Raw genomic sequence first — 18,481 nt, 5'->3', positions numbered from 1 at the left:
CGTTCGGGTACGCCCCGCGTGCCGACGGACTCTGGTCGGCTAACGACAGGCACGGTAGTTATCCCCCCTTATCGTCTCAGATTGATCAAGCTATTTACGGTTGGATTCGAAGGGGCGGGTTGTACGAGTGCACCAAGTACTGAGCTCTTCAAAGAAATTCGACGCGTACTCATGCATGGGACCTGGGACCATAGAGATAAGTAGAGGACAGAGCGAGTTCCGTAAATACGTACGGGAGGTAAGACATGTCGACTAACGCAGACTAGTACTCTTATTGGCCTTAAAACCTCTCGCGTTGTGCATGCTCATTTTACTTGACTTCAACACACGACAATCAACGTATAGGAAGGCGTGTGCTCTTTACAGCTTGGAGAAAGCAGTAAGTCAAACTAATGCTCCAAGTTGCCGTTATGTCGGACAAGACAGTACATAAAACGCTTGGGTTCCCACGATTACAATCAAGCTCTAACAGGTACCGAGGTCGGCAAGTGGCAATTTTCATCGACTTGGTACTGCTCCAGGAAGTGGTTAAGTGGGTAAATCGGGAAACAGCACTAGCGATGCCGGACAAGTTGAAGCTCGAACGCATCGCCCCTAGCACCTCAGCCCAAGATTTCTTCACAAAATACGTCTCAAAGCGTCGACCGGTCATCATCAGTGGGCTCCTGGACGATCCTTCGTTCCAAGGTCGCAAGTGGGTACGTGCCTTGGCCCTGGAGTACCTGAGTCTGTCGCGCGTTATCTCATGCCCGATCAGACAGATCTCTCTTACCTCTCCGAGAAGGCCGGTGATGTCGAGGTACTGGTCGAGCCCATACACCCGACGGCCAATCAATACGGCACCGACGTCGAGAGGGTGCCGATGACATTCCGGGACTTCCTCGAGAAACTGCGCCACGACGACGGACCACACCCGTACCTCACCACCCAGTACTCAGAAGAGGACTCAGACGCAGAGACCGTCTTCCCCCCACCGACCAATGCGCTCAAAGACGAGTTCCCGATGGTGCCTCGCCTCATGGGAAACCTCTTCCTCCAGCAAGTGAACCTCTGGCTCGGGAAGTCCAAAGACGGCTCCTCGTCCGGTCTCGTGAGTGTCCTTCCATCTCGGTAGCATCTCGTGGACAACACCGGTTGCTGACGCACCGTTCTTCCTTACTCGGATCCGCTGCGTTGGTGTGCATTGCCTCCGAGTCAGCACCATGACTTCCACGACAATTTGTACTGCCTTCTCCAGGGAAGCAAGCGCTTCGTGCTGTTCCCGCCGGCGGAGGTTAAGCACCTTTACCCCTACGGCACCCTCGACACTCTCCACCCGAACGGCCTCATCTCGTACGCGGACATACCTGTGCGCTCCGATGGGCTGTCCAAACGCGCTGCTTGCAAGGCCCGCGTGCACGCTCTCGAGCGCAAGATCGATGCGCTCAAGGCGAAGGTCAAGGGCAAGGGCAAGGATAGAACGCAGTCGAAGGAGATGAAAGCGCTGATGAACGCCCATGACGAGGCGCTTGACGAGCTCGCCATGCTTGCGCTAGAGGATGAGCAAGGAGCAGAAGAGGTGGACGACTTCGATGCCCTCATGGGCGACTTGGATGACGGAACTGACGACCTCGGCGCCGGTTCATCTGGACTAGCTGCCGCAGTTGACGAGGAGAATGACGAAGACGAGGCCGAGGATGACGAGAACGACGAAAACAAGTGGCCGGAATGGAAAGGCATCGGTCACTCAGACGACAGCGAAGACGAGGACGAGCAGGGCGATGGCGAAAGCAATGGTCAGCCGAGTGAGCCATCGTCCTTCTCTCGCATCCCAACTGCCCATCTGCACCGGTATCTCGACATCCCGACGACAGCTGCCATACCCCCCGACTTCTCTGCCTCGACGTTCCCTGCTCTTCAGAAAGCGGCGGCGCCGTACGTGGTCGAACTCTCCGCTGGGGAGATGCTCTACTTGCCCGCGTCGTGGTGGCACGAGGTCACTTCGACTTCCGCCCCACCGTCAGCTGGCCATGGCCACAACAGTGGGGCTGACGTCCATATGGCGTTCAACTACTGGTTTTATCCTCCAGACGCGCTCGACCACTTCGAGGCGCCGTACGGAGATACTTTGGTTTGGAGCTACCTGCGCGAGAAGGGTAAAGCAAAGGGACCCGAAGAGAAAGACACCGGCGAGAAGGTGAAAGTGGGAAAGCGGGCAAGAGAGGACGGTATTAGCGAGGGCTCTAAGAAGGCGAGGCGCTAGGACGGTGCTGTCCGGGAGGTCATGGACCAGGAAGCTGCCTTGGGAGGTCAGGACAGCTGCTTCATATGTACGCTTTAGGTGTGCCAGACTCAGATGAAGGCTTAGCGGAGTGAACGACGGCTTATAGACTGTTCAGCGTGCGCCGGGTGTCGATGACGCGTTGACGGCAACATGAAGTAACTTCGATGGTATGTGTCTTGGACATATACATCTGATCAGGGCTCACGCTATCTGCAGTACCTTGTCGTGCGTGCTCAGTCAGTGCTTTGTTTGCCCATGGCGGTCGGGACACCTGACTTAGCGGACGCATTCTTTCCGGGGACGACGAGCACGTAAGCCTAGCGTCGTGGCCTTTTTAGCTTCGACAACGCTGTGTGCCTATCGCGTATGGTGTATGTCTTGATGCGCCCAACTCCGCACTCGCACAACGGATTGCGGCAGGAAGACTTGGGCGCTGTCAAGTTCTATTGCCGTCACAAGTTTCTCAAGCAGACCCTGTCCGGTGAGCGAGACCACTTGAACTGATCGCCGGCGTTCAACTTAGCTACCTGCGGACGTATTCGTGAATCTCATGACGGTCACATCTGGCTCCTCAACCACATGGATGCGCAATAGGAGACCATAGGAGACCTTGGGCGTCGGTTGGCCGGCGATTAGACAAGAGACCGAGCGCATCGGATAAGGGGGGACGTATCAGGGCGGGGTTCCTGTTTGGGGTTAACGGATACCCACGGGATGTCAGCTTGAACTCTGCGGGGATAAGAGCCTAATCCTGTTTCACAACAGTCGCTATCCGTACAATGCAAGGCGGATTACACGCTTCCAAGACATCCTTCGCCATCGTATCTCCGAACTAAACCTCGACCTAAATCCTCCAGAATTCCAAGCTAGACGCTGCGCGCTCGAACGGAAACGCGCCATCCCACTTTCTGACGTCTATCTGGCTCTCGTGCACCGCCGACCGCAGCTCCTGTACCACCTCTCGTGCCCCCTGGAGGTCCGCCACTCGTCCTCCGTCAAGCTCCTCTTTCGAACTTTGTATCGCCTGGCTGATGTCGGCGTCGATATTCGCCAGCACGTCCTCCATCTCGCTGTCGTCCTCCCATCGCAGCCTGACCGTTGCGCTGATGACCCGCGTGAGGATCCTCAGGCTTGCGAATCCCAAGCCGGATCCGTATAGCGTGCGGATGCGGATCAGGATGTTGTGCAGCTTCTCGGTAGGAGCTGCTGTCTTGTCCCCCTCTCCGGCAACAAAGATCCCTGTCGTATCAGGGATCGCGGTCGCGTCGACGCGCAGCAGCCGCTGTCTCGCCGCTGATGTGAATGCCTGGGCCACAGAAGGGGGACTCGTGGCCAGCATACCGCGCACAATCGCGCGAAGGCTGCGATTCGAAGTGAAAAAGTGCTGTCAGCCATGACGAGAGCCGGAGCGGGTCTCGGCGACTTGCTTACTCCTCAAGGTTCGTGTTGGCGATGAGAGTGTCAACCATGAGGTTCCTGCAAGAGGATGTCGTTTCAGCAATTGGATAATGAAAGTTCCCTCCGGCGACACTCACACATGCCCTAGTACCGGACGAGCGTCTCCCGCGGTACGTGGCCCGACGGGACTGGCGGAAGGTTCGGTGCTGGGCATCGCGGTGTCCGGGTGCGGTGAGTCGCTAATTGTGTCGATAGAGGGGCTGCCCTGTCGGTCGATGTCCAAAGCTTGTTGCCTCTTATACCTCAACTCGTGTTAAAATCAATCAAAAAGGCCACGGCCGGTAAAAGTGACTTTCTTTGTCCTTGCGCGGAAATGGCCTGATCAGAGTTTTTGGATAGTTAGGTTCTAAGCGCTTGATGCTCCCGCGCGCTAACCAGATTGACCGCCGTGTTTCACGGCCTGCAACTGGCCTACCACACTTCCCGTAGGCCCCTTCGGGTCGGTGTACTACAGGTTCTCCGCTTTGCATTCTCGTACTCCTCGCAGCACACGACGGGATTCGTTTACTTGCCGACCTCACTATAAAGCGGTCGAAGGTGGGGCAGCATGTCTCAACAACAGCACCAGCCACACGCAAAGACATGGAGGGAGACAATCAGTTCATGTTATCTCCAGCCACTTCGCTTCCACGCATCTGGGTCGGTCTTTGGCAGCTGTCCAGCAACGCATGGGGCAGCGCTCCTGCACAAAGAGTCCGTGATGCTATGACTACCCCTATGGCAAGAGGTTTCTACGCGTTTGGTGAGCCGCACTTCACCCTTGTGGCCGTCACAGACGACTGACCACGACCTGACAGACATGGTAGGTCGGTGACGATTGGATGTAACTCGTATCTGACAAACATGATCTGTTGTCGTCAACATATCCAGGGTACGTTCTCTGTCCTATCATCGCACCAGCGCCTGACGGCGCTTCGACCAGCGGACCACTATGGACCTGCTGAGGATCTTTTCGTCAGTCCGGAATCTTTGGCGCTTCAAGGTCTCGTGCTGACGCCGGCCTCCCAGGGCACTTTCGTTTCCAATCTCCCTGCTGATACCAATCCCCGCCCATTCGGCGCCACGAAGTGGTGCATATTCCATCCTACCGAAATAACCTACGAGAAGGTCGCTGCCGCTGTCAAGGAGCGTTCCGACCGGATGCATAAGGATCGTGTTGATCTTCTGCAGGTATGCAGACGGCCTCAGTTCACTGCGGTGGCATGATTAATATCTTCGGGCGGTGGCAGTTCTTCTGGCAGGACTACCAGGACAGGAGTTACATTACTGCTTTGCAATATCTCGCACAGCTTCGCAAGGCGGGGAAGATACGTAATCTGGGGCTGTGCAACTTCGACACAAGGAGGACAGAGGAGGTCTGTGTCGAATTGGGCCCTGGGTACATAGTCTCCAACCAAGTCGCGGTACGCGTGATGTCTCGGACTGTGTTGAGGCACACATTGACATGTTCTAGTTCTCGATCATCGACGTTCGGCCCCTCCACGGGATGAACGACCTGTGCGCCAGGTACGGCTTCAAGGTTTTGGCATACGGCACCTTGGTAAGGACAGCCTTACGTCTAGTATACGTTCAACCAGATCATGACATCGTCGCGGATACAGTGCGGGGGGCTTCTCACCGACCGGTGGCTCGGAAAACCCGAGCCAGAGATGTACTCAGGTCAATTGAATCCCTCTCAGAGAAAGGTAACCCACTTGCCGTCTCAGGCGGTTATCTCACGAGGCCCTGCCTGCGAAGCTCACACGCCACATTTAATAGTATCTCGATGTGATTCTGAAGGCTTGGGGAGACTGGGCTCTCTTTCAAAGACTGCTAAGGCTCCTCCGCGATATCGGAGACCGCCATGGTGGTGTGAGCATTGCGAACGTCGCTATTCGCTGGGTCCTTGAACACCCGTTCGTTGGCGCTGTCCTCATAGGTAAACTACACAATTCCCCTTTGAGCGTTTGCTCGTGGGGCCATCCATTATCGCTGATGTCGGCCATGATTATCTTCATCAGGAGCACGACTGGGTTTGAGCGACAACACTGATGACAACGCGAAGGTGTTCACATTCTCGCTCACAGACGGAGACAAGGCCGACATCGAGGCAGTATTGAAGCTGTCTAAGAGCAGCACGATGATCATGACAATCGGCGACTGCGGCGCAGAGTATCGTCAGAAGGGCGAGTACTGAGCACGCAACTGCGACCGTGGCTTCTTGCGCAGTGGAGAACCGTTTCCACTATAGTCAGTTGGCTGTCTGATGTCTGTACGATTCGGAGGTGCTCTTCCTATTGCAGAATGTGTATACTATAGAATGTTGATGATCGCGATCTCGTACCGCCAAACGATGTGCATCGCTGGCGACGCAGTTAGTGCAGGCCTGCATCGGACAGAAGGTAGCAGTGCAACTATGGACCCGATTGTTGATGTACTCTACATGAAAATTTCTACAGCGTGCTATACATGATTGTGTCCCACAATGAAATCAAATCGAGCATGAAAGTCCGTGCGCTCTCTACACCTCTGGCAATGTCCGCGACTCGGTACGATGTATCGGGAGTGTGTGGAGCACAATAGCAGTGCATTGGGCGGACATCAGAGCTTGCTTATAGAACTAGACGTTTGCGGGGCGGTTGTCGACAACCGTGTGATTGGTTGCAGCTTCTTCTTCACGTCACGGAGAATGGTTGTCTTAGGCTGCCAGTCGTTGAAGGCGTCTCGTAACTGCGCGAACTCGCGTGCGAAGAAGTACGATATCTTGTTATCTGCGATCATATCGCGGAGCAGCCATGGGATCTAACGAAGTATCAGCTGGATGTCTACATATGTAGATGAGGAAGTATCATTTCTCGGCAGCCTACCTCGTAATCGTTTTGTTCCTCCACTGCATTGAATGGATCGATTACAAGTTCCGCGTCGGAGTTGGCGCCATCGTTGGTCATGAAGAAGTACTTCACCGCAAGACTTGATAGATTGTTGCATGAGGGAAGGACGAGAAGTGATATGTTGTCACACTTACGTATATGTCGCAGGCTCTTCGTAGGCGGTCGAGTGTCCGACCCCGTTGAGCGTCCCCGCGGTTGCTTCCGATAAGTGCGCAAGCAAACCTCGATCTGACAGCCCCGCGTTGCGTATGCGGATTAGAAGGATCAATAGGTTAGAAAGGAAGTCAGAAGAGCTGATGGCCGGTGGTTAAATCAGCTTCCCTTCTTGATGACCAGTCTGTCGCAAACGGCACGTACTGATATGCATCGTTGTCAATGTATAGAGCACGCAGTATACGAGGATGAGATGCCGCAGTGAATAGTCCGGAATATATAGGTACGACTTGATCGTTCAATGATGCGATGTACACGACTTTGGCCTGTGACAGAGTTAGCAAGCTTTCCGCAATAGTTTAGGAAGATGCTTACGCCGTGATCCAGGACGTTTCTAAGGGCACCGGTGTAATTCTTCGACACTTTAGATTCCGTGTCCTGATAGAACGAAGTCAGTGTCAAGATGCTCGTGTCAGCATGTCAAAGACCAGAAACCTACCTGGAAATCGAATAGTTCTCGGGCGGCAGCGTTCTCCACGTACTGACGACACACCTTAGCATCACATTCACTTAAATGTATCAAAGGGGCTCACCTGAACGTACTGCTGCAGCAGGGAACTGGTCTTCAGGTATCGCAAAGGCCCCAAATGAACACCACACAGCGCGAGTAGACAAACTCTCTGTGCCTGAGCTGTAGGGATAGAAGCAGCACCACCTGCAGAGATCGAAGCAGCAGTCTTCGCCAGAGTCTCCACACTGCGTGAAGTCAGAATGTGTCCATCTTCTATCAGGCGATCAAGGAGATGTGTAGAGACAACGGCGCCCTGCGAATGACTGGCGACGAAGATAACGTCGGCGGCGTGCAAGTCCTCCATCCATTCGTCGTTCTCTAGCAGGTGGTTGTAAACCCTGAAGCCGCCAGGTCGGAGCGTCAGAAAAGTCCACTAGTCTTGACATTTGACAATCTACCCATATACTAACCTGGAGACCTTCTTACGGATAGTGCCATCCCCCTCGAGTGGCATGGGCGTAATCTTCTTGAATTTGAAGCCGCCCTCCTCCGCGAACTGCTCGAGTGCCTGGACCGTCATGTTGACGAACTTACTGCTCGAAGACGGGAGCTGTACTCGAACCGAGAACACCAGGACCACAGCCACAACGGCAACCACGCGCACACATGGACGCATTCGTCAGCAAGGCTAGAAGCGAGGTCATGGCTCGGTCGATAGAACTCACCCCTCCAGCAAGCGTCCGTGTCACTGCACCTACAATAAGCAAATAGAAGATCAGTTCCGGTCTCCGCACGTGATGCCATACTAGGATAACATTCCACAATCCATGGACCACACGTCAACTGATACAGTACGACCACTGGTAGCGCGATATACCCGATATACCAAATACCATTCTGACCAAGCCAATCTCAAGGCAAAGATCGGGCAGGACTTCTAGTGTATCTGGGCTGACCAGTGGCGTAGAGTCGGAGAGGCCCAGAACAGGACCGAAGCCACAAAGAAACACACTTACCAGGCGACCAACCAGCGACGCCGATCACGACGACCCTGCACCCTCCATTGAGTATGTACGGGTTCAATGCTTCGCCCACCACGTCCAGCGCCTTCGGTAGCTCCTGCCCATACGCCACGAACTCAGTCTGTGCCTGTGGCGAGGATGCTGTCACAGGCCAGATTCCGAACGCATCCCTGCGATCCTTGTCGACGCTCCGCGCCCTCGCCCGCGCCTTCCCTTTACCTTTACCTTTGGCGCTGTTCGACCCGGCAGCGTCTCCGCCGGAGAAAAGCGCCCCCGCCACATACGACAGCGCGCCCGTCAGCTTTGATTTCGCGCTCGGGGCGCGCGTTGGCAGGGGGTACGCTCGAGGCGGGGTGTGGAACGTGTCTGCCCACGTGGGGAGGACAAAGTTCGGCTGCACCGGCTTCGCGCTACCTGGCGGAGTCGTAGCTGCAGAAGCCTTGGATGGGGCCGGGGAGGGCGCGCGCGGAGCCCGCTGCGCCTCGCGCTTGATGGAATCGGAGTCCGTCAGAGGCGGGGCGGACTCGGGTTTCTTGGCCTCGGGTTTCTTCGGCTCCCGCTCCTTCGTGGGGACTTGTGGGGATTTGGTCGTTGGAGACTTCGGCGCCTTGGGAGATCTTGGGATGGAGGAGGATGGAGTGGGGGACGAAGGCTTCGGGGAGCTGGAGAGAAGGAGCGGAGATGGCTTCTCCTTGGATGGTCCTTGAATGTCCTTCGCTTTCGCTGCCGTCTTGTCGTCGCCAAGAGGCACCTCGACTGCGACCGACGGATCAGGTTCATCATCGTCAATCTCCATGACTTCCATGCCATTTTCCTGCTTGTCGTACGCCGTCTCTGAGAGCATCTTGGTCGTGAGAGCTTTAGACATGAAGAAAGACATCCATCCAGACTTATTCTCTGTCACAGATGACTGAATCGGATTACTCGGCTCGGGCGTCGCATCGCGTTCTGGTTGGGTTGCAAGGGACTCTGACTCTGCAGGGACCGCAAGGGGAGCTTGGGCTTGAGCTTGAGCGTTCTGCTCTTGATCGCGGGCGAGCGCATCCGCCTTGATCTGTTCGGCGTCGGTCTTCGGCGGCGTGTCAGTGGGTTTCGCAGCAGGGCCTTCACCAGAAGCCTGAGTAGCGTCGACGTCGGACGCGTTGGCGGAGTAGTACCACGCCCAAGGAGAATACCACGATGCGCCATGGCTCCTTACGGTCTCGGCTGAGAGGATCGACGAGGGCTTCTTATCAGACGTCGCGTCTTGGGGATCGTGTTGCGTCGGCGGAGATGTGTCGCCGTCTCGCTGCGGGTTCGTTGGCGCGTCCTGGGATTTTGCCGTGGAGGTTTCAGGACTCTGAATAGAGGACTGTTCGGCCGGCTGTGCTATCTGCGCCTCTGTGCTAGCAAGCGTGTCGTCCTTCGTCTCCACAACCCCGTTCGTATCCTCGGACTCCTTGCTGTCTTGTGACGGCTTGTGATGCCCATCCGGAGGGTGCCCGGTTCCATTCCATCCGATGTAATCCCACCACGAGGCCGGACGTGAGGTAGAGACCCTCCCCGAGTCATCCCTGGCCCTGGCCATATCGTGACCTTCCTGCACAGCAGTCTGATCGGCAGGCTCCGTCCCCGGGGTAGGTGGAATGATGTTGACAATCTGCGGCGCAGCGGGCGCACCATCATTGCCGATCTTATCCTTATCCTCGTTCGAAACGGATGCATCCTTGGCAGCGCCCTCAGAAGCTACAAGCAGGTACAACTAGCGTTAGAATCGCAAGAAGAATAGTGTGATTCGAATCAGGAACATACCGTTCCCCCCGTCATCGCCCTTCGCCGTGTCACCCATATCGGACGACCCCCTGATATCCTCCGCCTGCGCACTCGCCACCGCCTGTTCCAGGGGGACTTTCGGCCGCCCCAGCAGCGGCAGTCGCAATGTGAAACGGCTCGTGCTCGGGTTCAGCGACGACACACTCGGCTTGCGCCCCGCCCTCGAGCCCGCGTCCTGCGACTCGACAACGGCCATGGGGTGTTGCGGGGTGATCGTCAGCGCGCTGCTCTCGAATCCCCCGAGCCCGAGGCCAGCGAGGCGGGGCACCTCCTCGTCCACGGACGAGATCGAGGTCGTTGCGCTCTTCAGATTGTCCGCGGGGGATGATGGCGTGGGAGGGGAGTATTGGCGGGGGGAGAAGCCCATCGGGGAGGGCTTGGTGGTGGATGGGGATGAGGGAATATCACGTGGGGGCGAGCGGACAGGCGCTGCCCGCAGTGGGGATGGGGACAGGTCCACTGCCTGGATCGGGATATTTGACACGTCAACTGGGGGAATGGGCACAGCGAGTGCGGGCGCAGGCGATTCGGCAGAGGAAGCGGCCAGACCAGACGAGGGAGCGGCGCTGGTGTCTGATTCGGACGGCTGCGGCTGCGCCGCGATAGTCTGCGAATCGGCCGGGTCGTCGCTGGTCTTCGTGCGAGAGAAGCCGAACCACGAAGACCGCGAGGGGGTAGACTTGGTGGCGCGGATGGTCTTCTGCGGATCCGCGGTCGGGAAGGGCACAACTACTGCTCCTTCTTGCGGCTGCGACTGAACCTGAGATAGGACTTGTGCTTGAGGATCCGCTTCCGCCTGGGCTTCGGACTTCGATTGGTCTGGCTGGGCTGATGGGGGCAGAGAAGTGTCCATGGGCTTCGGAGACTCCGTAAGGTCTACAGGGTTCGATGCTGATCCTGGATTGGAGAGCAGAAGAGTTAGCACGTTTGTTGTTAGGCTGGCGACTATCCGCTATGTGTCTTCTGAGCTTCACATGGTAATCGAACGCGAATGCGCCGCCATCGAAGTATCTCGTATCTCCACGTATGGCTGTAGCGAGGAATCCGGCCATATCACTTGGCATGCGGACTCGCGTCGGCTGCTCAGTAACCTGAGACCACAGTAACAGGAGGCGGCACACGATGACCACGTCAAACAACGTCCAGCACCTCCAACTGGAATCATGACGCCGAGAGCGATTGAGATGTCCGAGCTCGATGACTGTCCACGGTGACCACCATCATTCCTAAGCCTGCTTCGTTGTCCTTCCAGAGCACAGAGACCTCGATGATAGCGATAGAATATTGTGTATCTCATGAACCGCAGGAGAGACAATGGACTCGTCCACAGGTTCAATCCGGCTCGGATAGTCACCCATATAGCTGAGAAGCACATACCTGGAGCGTCTGCGGAAAGCATTCGGTTCTCCGCTGCCAGTGGACCCTTGATAGGAGCATCATCGAGCACATCAGCGGTTAGCCTTGAACGCTTCCTCTCGACACCCTTCTTATCCCGCTGACCGAGCTGGCCCTCGGCTCGCTCGCTGCGCTGTTCCTCTGTGCTCATGAAGCTAGAAGCATTCGAATTCAAGCGTTCGCGCTTTCTGGAAGCGACGCTGTGCAAGCTGGCAGCGTCATCGATGGATACGGCAGGCAGGCGGTCGATAGCGGACCCGAGCCTTGCGCCTGGTTCTGGCTGTGCGAATACGACCGAAACACTAGCTGCCGGCTTCTGCTTCTTCGGGCTTGAGAGGGACGATCTCCACTTAGGTGGATTTGCACAGCTTGTAGAGTTAGAACGATGAGCAGGAGTGGAGGACATGGACGATACTGAGGAGGAAGGGATAGACGACGGACGCAGCACGCTCCGTCCTCGAGCTGGAGACCGACCACGAGCGAGACTCCGCTGCAAGAGTGACGGTTACGGACGCGCCCGGATCACCTTCCCGCCGACCGCCCTTTCGGGCTCCGCCTGATCTCTTTGGCCCGCCTCAGACTCCCCAGGTTCGGTCTCCGCTGGAAAGCCCTCAGGCACACCCCGGCCAATGAGGGAAATGCCTCACTCGCCAAAATGCCGCACGCTGACGACCTTGCTCTTGATCCTTCTCCACCCTCCCCCTCCCGTGCATCTTCCCGTTCTCTCCTTCTCCCACCTTCCTTTCCTCATTGCTGGCCTTAACAGCAGCACCCAAGCACTTCTGTAGGACTCGCGGACGACACGGGGTGGGAGGCATCCTCACCAAGCTCTGTGTTGTCCAGATCCGTCTAACGCACGATGGGGGATCGCACTTTCGGTCGCAGCGGATCGACGCGGGATAATGGGCTGGCGAGGTTGGGATCAACTATGGGTGATGACTGCTTGCTCATGATGCTGCTGTTTGCGAGGAGAGAGTCGGAGGATTCAAGGTGCGTGACCTGAACACGACACCGCGCCGAGTGGGAGGACACCCTCGCGAAGCTCGGCGTCGGTCCTCATCCGACTCGTGTTTGTGTATGTGCCGTCACAAGAGGCACATATACGCTCCTTACGTTCTCTCAACAGGTGTTCGAGGAGCCTGCTGGCACGAGGCTGCGCGAAGCGCTTCGTTCGCCGTTTCCTCGGCGCCTCAAGCTTTACTCTCACCCGGCGCTAAAGTCTTCCAGCGCGTCGCGGAGACCACTCGTGCTGTCCCCATGCTGTCTCCCCTTCCTCCCTGTGGCCTACCGGCGCGGTTGCTGCGACTGGTCTCCTCGGCGACGAGCCCCGACTCGGTCAACACGGCGGCTTCATCCATCTCGCAATCACAGCTTGCCATGAGTACTCCTGGCTGCTTCTATCTGCCCTCTCTTTGGCTACTTTGTCTCGCTGGGTCCATGTGACCTGCCGCTAGCTGGTCATCAATCAAGTCCCCCTGGCGACATCTGTCCTTGTGGTCAGGACGCGCTTGTCCACTTCTGACTCGGAGAACGCCTCTCACGAGTACCTTGACTCGGGAACCGAAACGCACACCCCAAACATGCCGTTCAACGGAACAATGCCAGCTCGGGAGACTGCCAGGACCGTGCACTTGCTCGGCTGCCACGAGGCCCTCGCTCAACTCATTCAACCCAGTCATGATGAGGATCGAAGCAGCGGGCGTTGATGGAAAATGATGAGTCTATCGAGGGCAGGAAGGTAAGATGCCTCTGGCACCTCGTGCACTTGCGCACAAGGTTGTTTGTGTCTGTTTGCTTTGATTACGTAACACTTCGAGACCTCTTATCATTTTTGCCGCCGTGCGCATCCCAATCCCGCTTCCCTACCGACCCACGAAATGCCCTCTCAGCCTTCGTTCTACTTGCTTGCGCTGGTCGCTGGCGTTATGCTAGCATCAGGAGCATACGCACTAGACAATGGCATGGACATGAGCATGGATGGGGCAATGAGCCTCGCTTCGGGCAGCATGCTCCCGTATCTCCACTTTAGGCCAGGAGACATCCTATGGTTCTACGGTTGGGTGCCGACGGGGAAGGGTGCTATGACCGGCGCCTGCATTGGGCTGTTCCTGTGCGCCCTCGTCGATAGGTGGATTTCGGCGATGCGGTCTGTCATGGAGGCGCACTGGTATAAGAGGTATGTTTGTCTATCTGTTGTGACATTTCGTTGTTCCTTCCTTTTCCAACCTCCAATCGTTTTATTCGCCGATCGACCGAGATGCCCAATATACTCATTCAAGCCGTCCTGATCGATTCACGCTGACGCTTCTGTAGAGCACAGATCGCTCAGGCTAATCAAGCCAACATCTTGCCTTCGGGCGAGAAGCCGTCAAGCTCTTCCTTCCCCACACGCATTCGCGATGCGTCCACTCTACGCGGGTCTCTCCCTTTCATCCCGTCACACGATATCTCGAGGGGCATCATCCACGCGGCTCAGGCGCTCATGCACTTCACGATAATGCTTGCCGTAATGTTCGTACGCTTCATGTTCTCTTCTTGGTGTCGTCGTGCTCAACGTCAACTCCAGGACATACCAAGCAGCCTTTCTCATCTCGATTGTTGCCGGGCTGGGTGTTGGGGAGATGCTGTTCGGGCGATATGCGGCCCATGCTGGCCACCATTAGGCGTTTGCGTCCCCCCCTCTGACATATGATTTCTCGTCGGTCTGAGCGCAAGGACTGTTCACGATGTTGTTGTACTTCTGGTGTTCACGAGACTAACGCTTTTAACATGAATGTGTGGATACTCTTTGCTTGACGTCGAGCGCGGCTCCTAGACGTCGAGCGCGGTTCCTAGACGTCGAGGCTGTGCACGTCACTTGAGCACGTCGTGTCTGCCTGACTCGAGATGACCTTCCCGAACATATAAGCTCGCAGTTGTTGGAGAACCCGCAAGACTACCTATCTTGCCGTCGCCGTCGTCAAATGGCCACAACACCCGCAGACTTCGTATTCTTCTGGAAACCCGACCAGCCCTACGGCTGGGCGGGGCAATGGTACCCCTCACCCTTCACTGCGCGCGTTACCCTCCACGACGACGAAGAACGCGACGTATTCTTTCCGACCGCCGAGCACTGGATGATGGCGCAGAAGGCGCTGTTATTCGGGGACAAAGACATATTCGAGCGCATCGCAGGCCCCCCTTTGGTCTCGGGCGCCTCCACTTCTCCCAACCAGTCCGAGGGCGCAGGGCCGAGGCGGAGCAAGCGCTCCCGCCCCTCCAAGACCGCATCCGCTTCGCCTGCGCAAGCATCTCCCAAGAAGCACCGCGCTCCGAGCCCAAAGGAGGTGAAAGCCCTCGGGCGGAAGGTGAAGAACTTTGACGAGGCGACGTGGGTGCGTGAGCGCACCAGGATCGTCCTCGAGGGCACGCTCCACAAGTTCCGACAGAACCCTGACTTGAGGAGAGAGCTGCTCGCGACGGGGGAGAAGGAGATGGTAGAGGCGAGTCCGCTGGATCGGGTGTGGGGCATCGGGATGGGGGAGAAGAAGGCCTTGGAGACGTGTGGGAGTGCGGAGGGACGGGAGGCGTGGGGCCTCAACTTACTTGGGAGGGCGTTGGGGGAGGCGAGGGAGGTCTTGAGAGCGGAGTTCAGAGACGAGGGTGAGGGTGAGGGTGAGGGTGAGGGCGAGGGCGAGGGCGAGGGCGAGGGGATAGGCGGTGGAGGTGTGGCGGCGGAGACGTTGCGCTCAGGCTGAGGGAGGTCAGCCGGAGGGAGGCACACTCATCTGCGGTCACTGCGAGCGAAGCTTACACGGTTCGTGATTGTTGCAGTCTAATGATTGTACGTGCTATTCTGCCATGAACAATACCTGCATGGCCATGCGCAGAGTAAACTTGACACTCGGCCAAGTATGCCGTGAACAGCCGTCGTCCACGGAGCTGCTGTCATAGATCCAGTTGCTTGGTACGACAACCCACATTGTGATCAGAAGGACATATACAGTCACTCAGAACGCGTCCACGTCAATGCGGCGTCTGCGGGCCAACGGGGCATGCCTCATGAGCAATGAGGCAGCAGCGTGTCCCGGCGTGTACTGACTGCGCAGCATCTGCATTATTTGGCATAATTTCGTTGTATGGTTCCAGTGGACAACTCGGCGAGATCCCAACGAGCAACCTGACACTCCCAGCTGCCGAAATTTTTGGACACAGGCAGTGTATATGTAGCCACAGGGCAATCGCAGTGATCCAAGTGACATCAAAAGACTCGTCCGTGCCTGGCCAACAACACGAGCGACGTGAGAGCATATGAGTCCACTCGGAGAGCATTCGTAGGCATCTTGCACGACATATCTGTGCCCGTGAAGAGGCCTTCTGATTGAGTGGCTGAGACAAGTGCACGATCACAACGGCTGAGCGAGCTGCGGACGAGTCGAAAATGCACGATCCGTAGACACGCATTCCGGAGATTGAGCCCTGGACGCCACACACTCTCAGGGTCCCAGCGATGAGGTTAAAAAACTTTTCGTCGGGAGCACCCTGTCAGTCGGCGCTTGTCCCTGGGAGATGGGATGAAAAAAGCTTTTCCTCCTGTATTTGGTCCGGACAAATACTGTAGCGCGATATCCATCCTGCCGTAGGCGACGACCCCCCCAGTGTCCCTCAATACTCAAGCTCCTCAGCCCTGAAGGCACTTCCATTCACATTGACCTCCATAAATCACTGGAAGCCAGGTTTTGATCACCACGTAGTCTGCCATGTCCGACTTTGGGGCTCCTCCCGTTATCCCTACCCAGTTGCAGCAGTACAAGTGCGCTCACATTCCGAGATTACTCCTCGAACCCCTTCGCTAACGGTCTGCAATACCACAGCTCCTATGTAGTGGACCCTCAATGGCAACGCAAATTCTCCATCATCTGGGCTGCAGGCATCGGCCTGGCCGTCCTCGTCTCCATCCCGCATGTCGCACGCGCACTCAAGACCCGGCGCTTGCTCCGCGGCCTCATTACTGGCGTCCTCGAAGACACCAAGACTCGGGGTTATACGCCCGTGGGCAGTGCGAATGTTGAGCCTAGATCCTCGAGACGACCATTTTCCGCAATATGGGAAACTCTTTGGTCGGCTACACTGTGGAGTCTACCTGGTCTCGAGCTGGGCATGGGGCAAAGCGCGTTACTCTTCGTCTTCCGTGCCATACCTTTCAGCTCATGGATTACCCGCAGTGATTGTGATTGCCGCATACCTCATCTTACTCATCGCATGTATCACTATGCATGTACCTCTTATCACCAATCCCAATCGCGCCGGTGAGTTGTTCTCGCTCAGGGTTCTTCGCGCCCAACTCCTCACTTCGCTATCAATGGGCAGGCTTCTTGGCTCTCGCCCAGTTCCCCATCGTCTTCCTATTTGCAACCAAGAACTCGATCCTGTCCCTACTACTCGGGCCCGGGAACGGCTATGAGAAACTCAACTACATTCACCGATGGGCCGGCCGTGGAATGTTCATCGGTGCGACCGTTCACGGAGCCCTATGGATTAACAATCACATTGTGTTTGGGCTACCTATTATTGGTCAGCAGAAAGAAACATCAGGCGTTGCTGCCTATGGTGTCCTTTGCGTCCTTGTCCTAACGTCGTTCCGTCCGATCCGGAGGTTGTTCTATCAGTCGTTCTTCATCATTCAGTGAGTACCCATTGATAGAATCCAGATCCGTGAGCTGATGATTTCGCCTAGTGTACTCGGCTATGTTGCGTTCTTCGTGACCATATGCTACCATACAATCTACGCTTCTCCATGGATCTTCCCGCCATTGGCGTTTTACGGCTTTGACATACTCCTCCGTATGTTCCGCTATCGCATCAAGGACGCAACGCTGGTTCATGTTGATAATAACATGACTCTGGTGAGTGCATCCGACGCTCGAGCTTACCGTCCTGGGCCCTGACTTCTCTCCATCAGATTCACGTCCATGATTGCGACGATGGCTGGGTCGCTGGCCAACATGTGCGCCTCCGGGTCTTCTTCTCGGGACGCATCTTCGAATCGCACCCCCTCACGATTGTCAATGCACCCTCGTCCAACTCATGCTTACCTGGCGGCACGATGACCCTCGCTGCGCGCGCTATTGGTGATTGGTCTCGCCACCTGAACCAGTACGCGCTCGCAGAGCAGGAACGCAATCACGAGAAGGACGAGCAGCCTGGCGTTCCTGTCCAGGTCATGATCGACGGTCCGTACGGCGGCTCGAGTGTTGACCTCGGCGACTACGAGAGCGTCCTGCTCGTCGCCGGCGGTTCCGGTATCACGTTCACCCTAGGCATGCTTGACGACATTGTCGCACGCTGTATCAAGCTTGGTCGACCCAATGGCGAGAAGACGCGGCGCATCGAGTTTGCGTGGTGTGTCCGTTCGTACGGTGCGATCCACTGGTTCGCGCCGATGCTCATGGACATCGCGACCGCCGTCGCGGACACCTCGCTCGACCTCCACATCTCCGTATACGTCACCTGCCTGTGCAACCCCGAAAACGTCCCGCCCATCCCCAACATGGACGTCACCGTTTGCCCGCGCCCGTCCGTTACCACCCTCCTACGCGACCTTGTCACGCCCCCGCCACCGTCGCTGTCCCGCAAGTCCGAGTCGTTAGATTCAGACAGCAAGTCGCTCGAGTTTGACGAGGGCGCACACGAGATCTCTGCGTCGTCGCGATTAAAGTGGGTCGGTCTTGGTGGTGGTGTGGGGGTATGCGCCGCGGGCCCCGAGTCGCTAACGCGAGCGGCGCACAACGCGGTCGCGCGGGTCAGCCTGACGAGGGGTGTTGAGCTCGGAGGGATCGCGCTGCACACGGAGCTGTTTGCGATCTGAGCGTTGTACTATATGTCTCATCACGACTGACGACATTGATGGACTTTTCGGCTGTACTAATAGACTCATTGACGACTTCATGGAATTCATCGCATCACCTACCGATTCTCGGGCCGTCGCTCTAGCGTGCCTTTCCGTGTCCTTGATGAT

At 56.7% G+C, this 18,481-nt stretch overlaps 8 protein-coding genes across 8 annotated transcripts; 6 read left to right on the top strand and 2 right to left on the bottom strand.

The window, feature by feature from the left end:
• Window positions 1–560: 560 nt before the first annotated feature.
• On the top strand, window positions 561–2,365 carry DICSQDRAFT_182270 (Clavaminate synthase-like protein; the record flags this gene model as incomplete). Its single annotated transcript, XM_007368312.1, has 3 exons — window positions 561–698; window positions 758–1,090; window positions 1,199–2,365. 3 exons carry the CDS (start codon window positions 561–563, stop codon window positions 2,240–2,242), a joined length of 1,515 nt encoding a protein of 504 aa, XP_007368374.1. The 3' UTR covers window positions 2,243–2,365.
• A 742-nt stretch (window positions 2,366–3,107) lies between these two features.
• DICSQDRAFT_172560 (uncharacterized protein) lies at window positions 3,108–3,875 on the bottom strand (the record flags this gene model as incomplete). Its single annotated transcript, XM_007368311.1, has 3 exons — window positions 3,108–3,624; window positions 3,695–3,739; window positions 3,799–3,875. 3 exons carry the CDS (start codon window positions 3,873–3,875, stop codon window positions 3,108–3,110), a joined length of 639 nt encoding a protein of 212 aa, XP_007368373.1.
• A 449-nt stretch (window positions 3,876–4,324) lies between these two features.
• On the top strand, window positions 4,325–5,897 carry DICSQDRAFT_148820 (Aldo/keto reductase; the record flags this gene model as incomplete). Its single annotated transcript, XM_007368310.1, has 8 exons — window positions 4,325–4,463; window positions 4,644–4,675; window positions 4,730–4,891; window positions 4,951–5,124; window positions 5,175–5,261; window positions 5,323–5,406; window positions 5,480–5,639; window positions 5,722–5,897. The coding sequence occupies 8 exons, from the start codon at window positions 4,325–4,327 to the stop codon at window positions 5,895–5,897; spliced, it is 1,014 nt and encodes a 337-aa protein (XP_007368372.1).
• Window positions 5,898–6,123: 226 nt separating this feature from the next.
• DICSQDRAFT_90018 (uncharacterized protein) lies at window positions 6,124–10,433 on the bottom strand. Its single transcript, XM_007368309.1, has 11 exons — window positions 10,069–10,433; window positions 8,272–10,002; window positions 7,981–8,009; window positions 7,726–7,865; window positions 7,338–7,653; window positions 7,244–7,285; window positions 7,120–7,182; window positions 6,949–7,070; window positions 6,726–6,884; window positions 6,568–6,670; window positions 6,124–6,502 (listed from the first exon to the last, which is right to left on the bottom strand). Exons 1-11 carry the CDS (start codon window positions 10,283–10,285, stop codon window positions 6,302–6,304), a joined length of 3,123 nt encoding a protein of 1,040 aa, XP_007368371.1. The 5' UTR covers window positions 10,286–10,433; the 3' UTR covers window positions 6,124–6,301.
• Window positions 10,434–12,741: 2,308 nt separating this feature from the next.
• DICSQDRAFT_148818 (uncharacterized protein) lies at window positions 12,742–12,927 on the top strand (the record flags this gene model as incomplete). The annotated part of the gene is made up of 1 exon (XM_007368308.1): window positions 12,742–12,927. The coding sequence occupies one exon, from the start codon at window positions 12,742–12,744 to the stop codon at window positions 12,925–12,927; it is 186 nt and encodes a 61-aa protein (XP_007368370.1).
• A 434-nt stretch (window positions 12,928–13,361) lies between these two features.
• Window positions 13,362–14,147, top strand: DICSQDRAFT_172557 (CTR copper uptake transporter; the record flags this gene model as incomplete). The annotated part of the gene is made up of 3 exons (XM_007368307.1): window positions 13,362–13,660; window positions 13,798–13,995; window positions 14,051–14,147. The coding sequence occupies 3 exons, from the start codon at window positions 13,362–13,364 to the stop codon at window positions 14,145–14,147; spliced, it is 594 nt and encodes a 197-aa protein (XP_007368369.1).
• Window positions 14,148–14,447: 300 nt separating this feature from the next.
• Window positions 14,448–15,221, top strand: DICSQDRAFT_66052 (uncharacterized protein; the record flags this gene model as incomplete). Its single annotated transcript, XM_007368306.1, has 2 exons — window positions 14,448–14,669; window positions 14,787–15,221. The coding sequence occupies 2 exons, from the start codon at window positions 14,448–14,450 to the stop codon at window positions 15,219–15,221; spliced, it is 657 nt and encodes a 218-aa protein (XP_007368368.1).
• A 917-nt stretch (window positions 15,222–16,138) lies between these two features.
• DICSQDRAFT_109518 (iron reductase) lies at window positions 16,139–18,331 on the top strand (the record flags this gene model as incomplete). The annotated part of the gene is made up of 7 exons (XM_007368305.1): window positions 16,139–16,276; window positions 16,338–16,654; window positions 16,689–16,772; window positions 16,834–17,149; window positions 17,201–17,369; window positions 17,426–18,084; window positions 18,124–18,331. The coding sequence occupies exons 1-7, from the start codon at window positions 16,224–16,226 to the stop codon at window positions 18,329–18,331; spliced, it is 1,806 nt and encodes a 601-aa protein (XP_007368367.1). The 5' UTR covers window positions 16,139–16,223.
• Window positions 18,332–18,481: the final 150 nt, after the last annotated feature.

This window comes from Dichomitus squalens (assembly GCF_000275845.1).
Source record: "Dichomitus squalens LYAD-421 SS1 unplaced genomic scaffold DICSQscaffold_34, whole genome shotgun sequence".
Classification (NCBI taxonomy): domain Eukaryota; kingdom Fungi; phylum Basidiomycota; class Agaricomycetes; order Polyporales; family Polyporaceae; genus Dichomitus; species Dichomitus squalens.
This window is presented reverse-complemented; position numbering and strand designations above follow the sequence as displayed.

What these genes read in the sequence shown, in the direction of transcription:
- DICSQDRAFT_90018 (XM_007368309.1), bottom strand. Translation starts at nt 10,285, where the DNA reads ATGGCCGTTGTCGAGTCGCAGGACGCGGGCTCGAGGGCGGGGCGCAAG. An exon ending in TGCTGCAGCAGTACGTTCAG is followed by an intron (nt 7,286 to 7,337) that starts GTGAGCCCCTTT and finishes GTGTGTCGTCAG; the next exon opens with TACGTGGAGAACGCTGCCGC. An exon ending in GAGAACTATTCGATTTCCAG is followed by an intron (nt 7,183 to 7,243) that starts GTAGGTTTCTGG and finishes TCGTTCTATCAG; the next exon opens with GACACGGAATCTAAAGTGTC.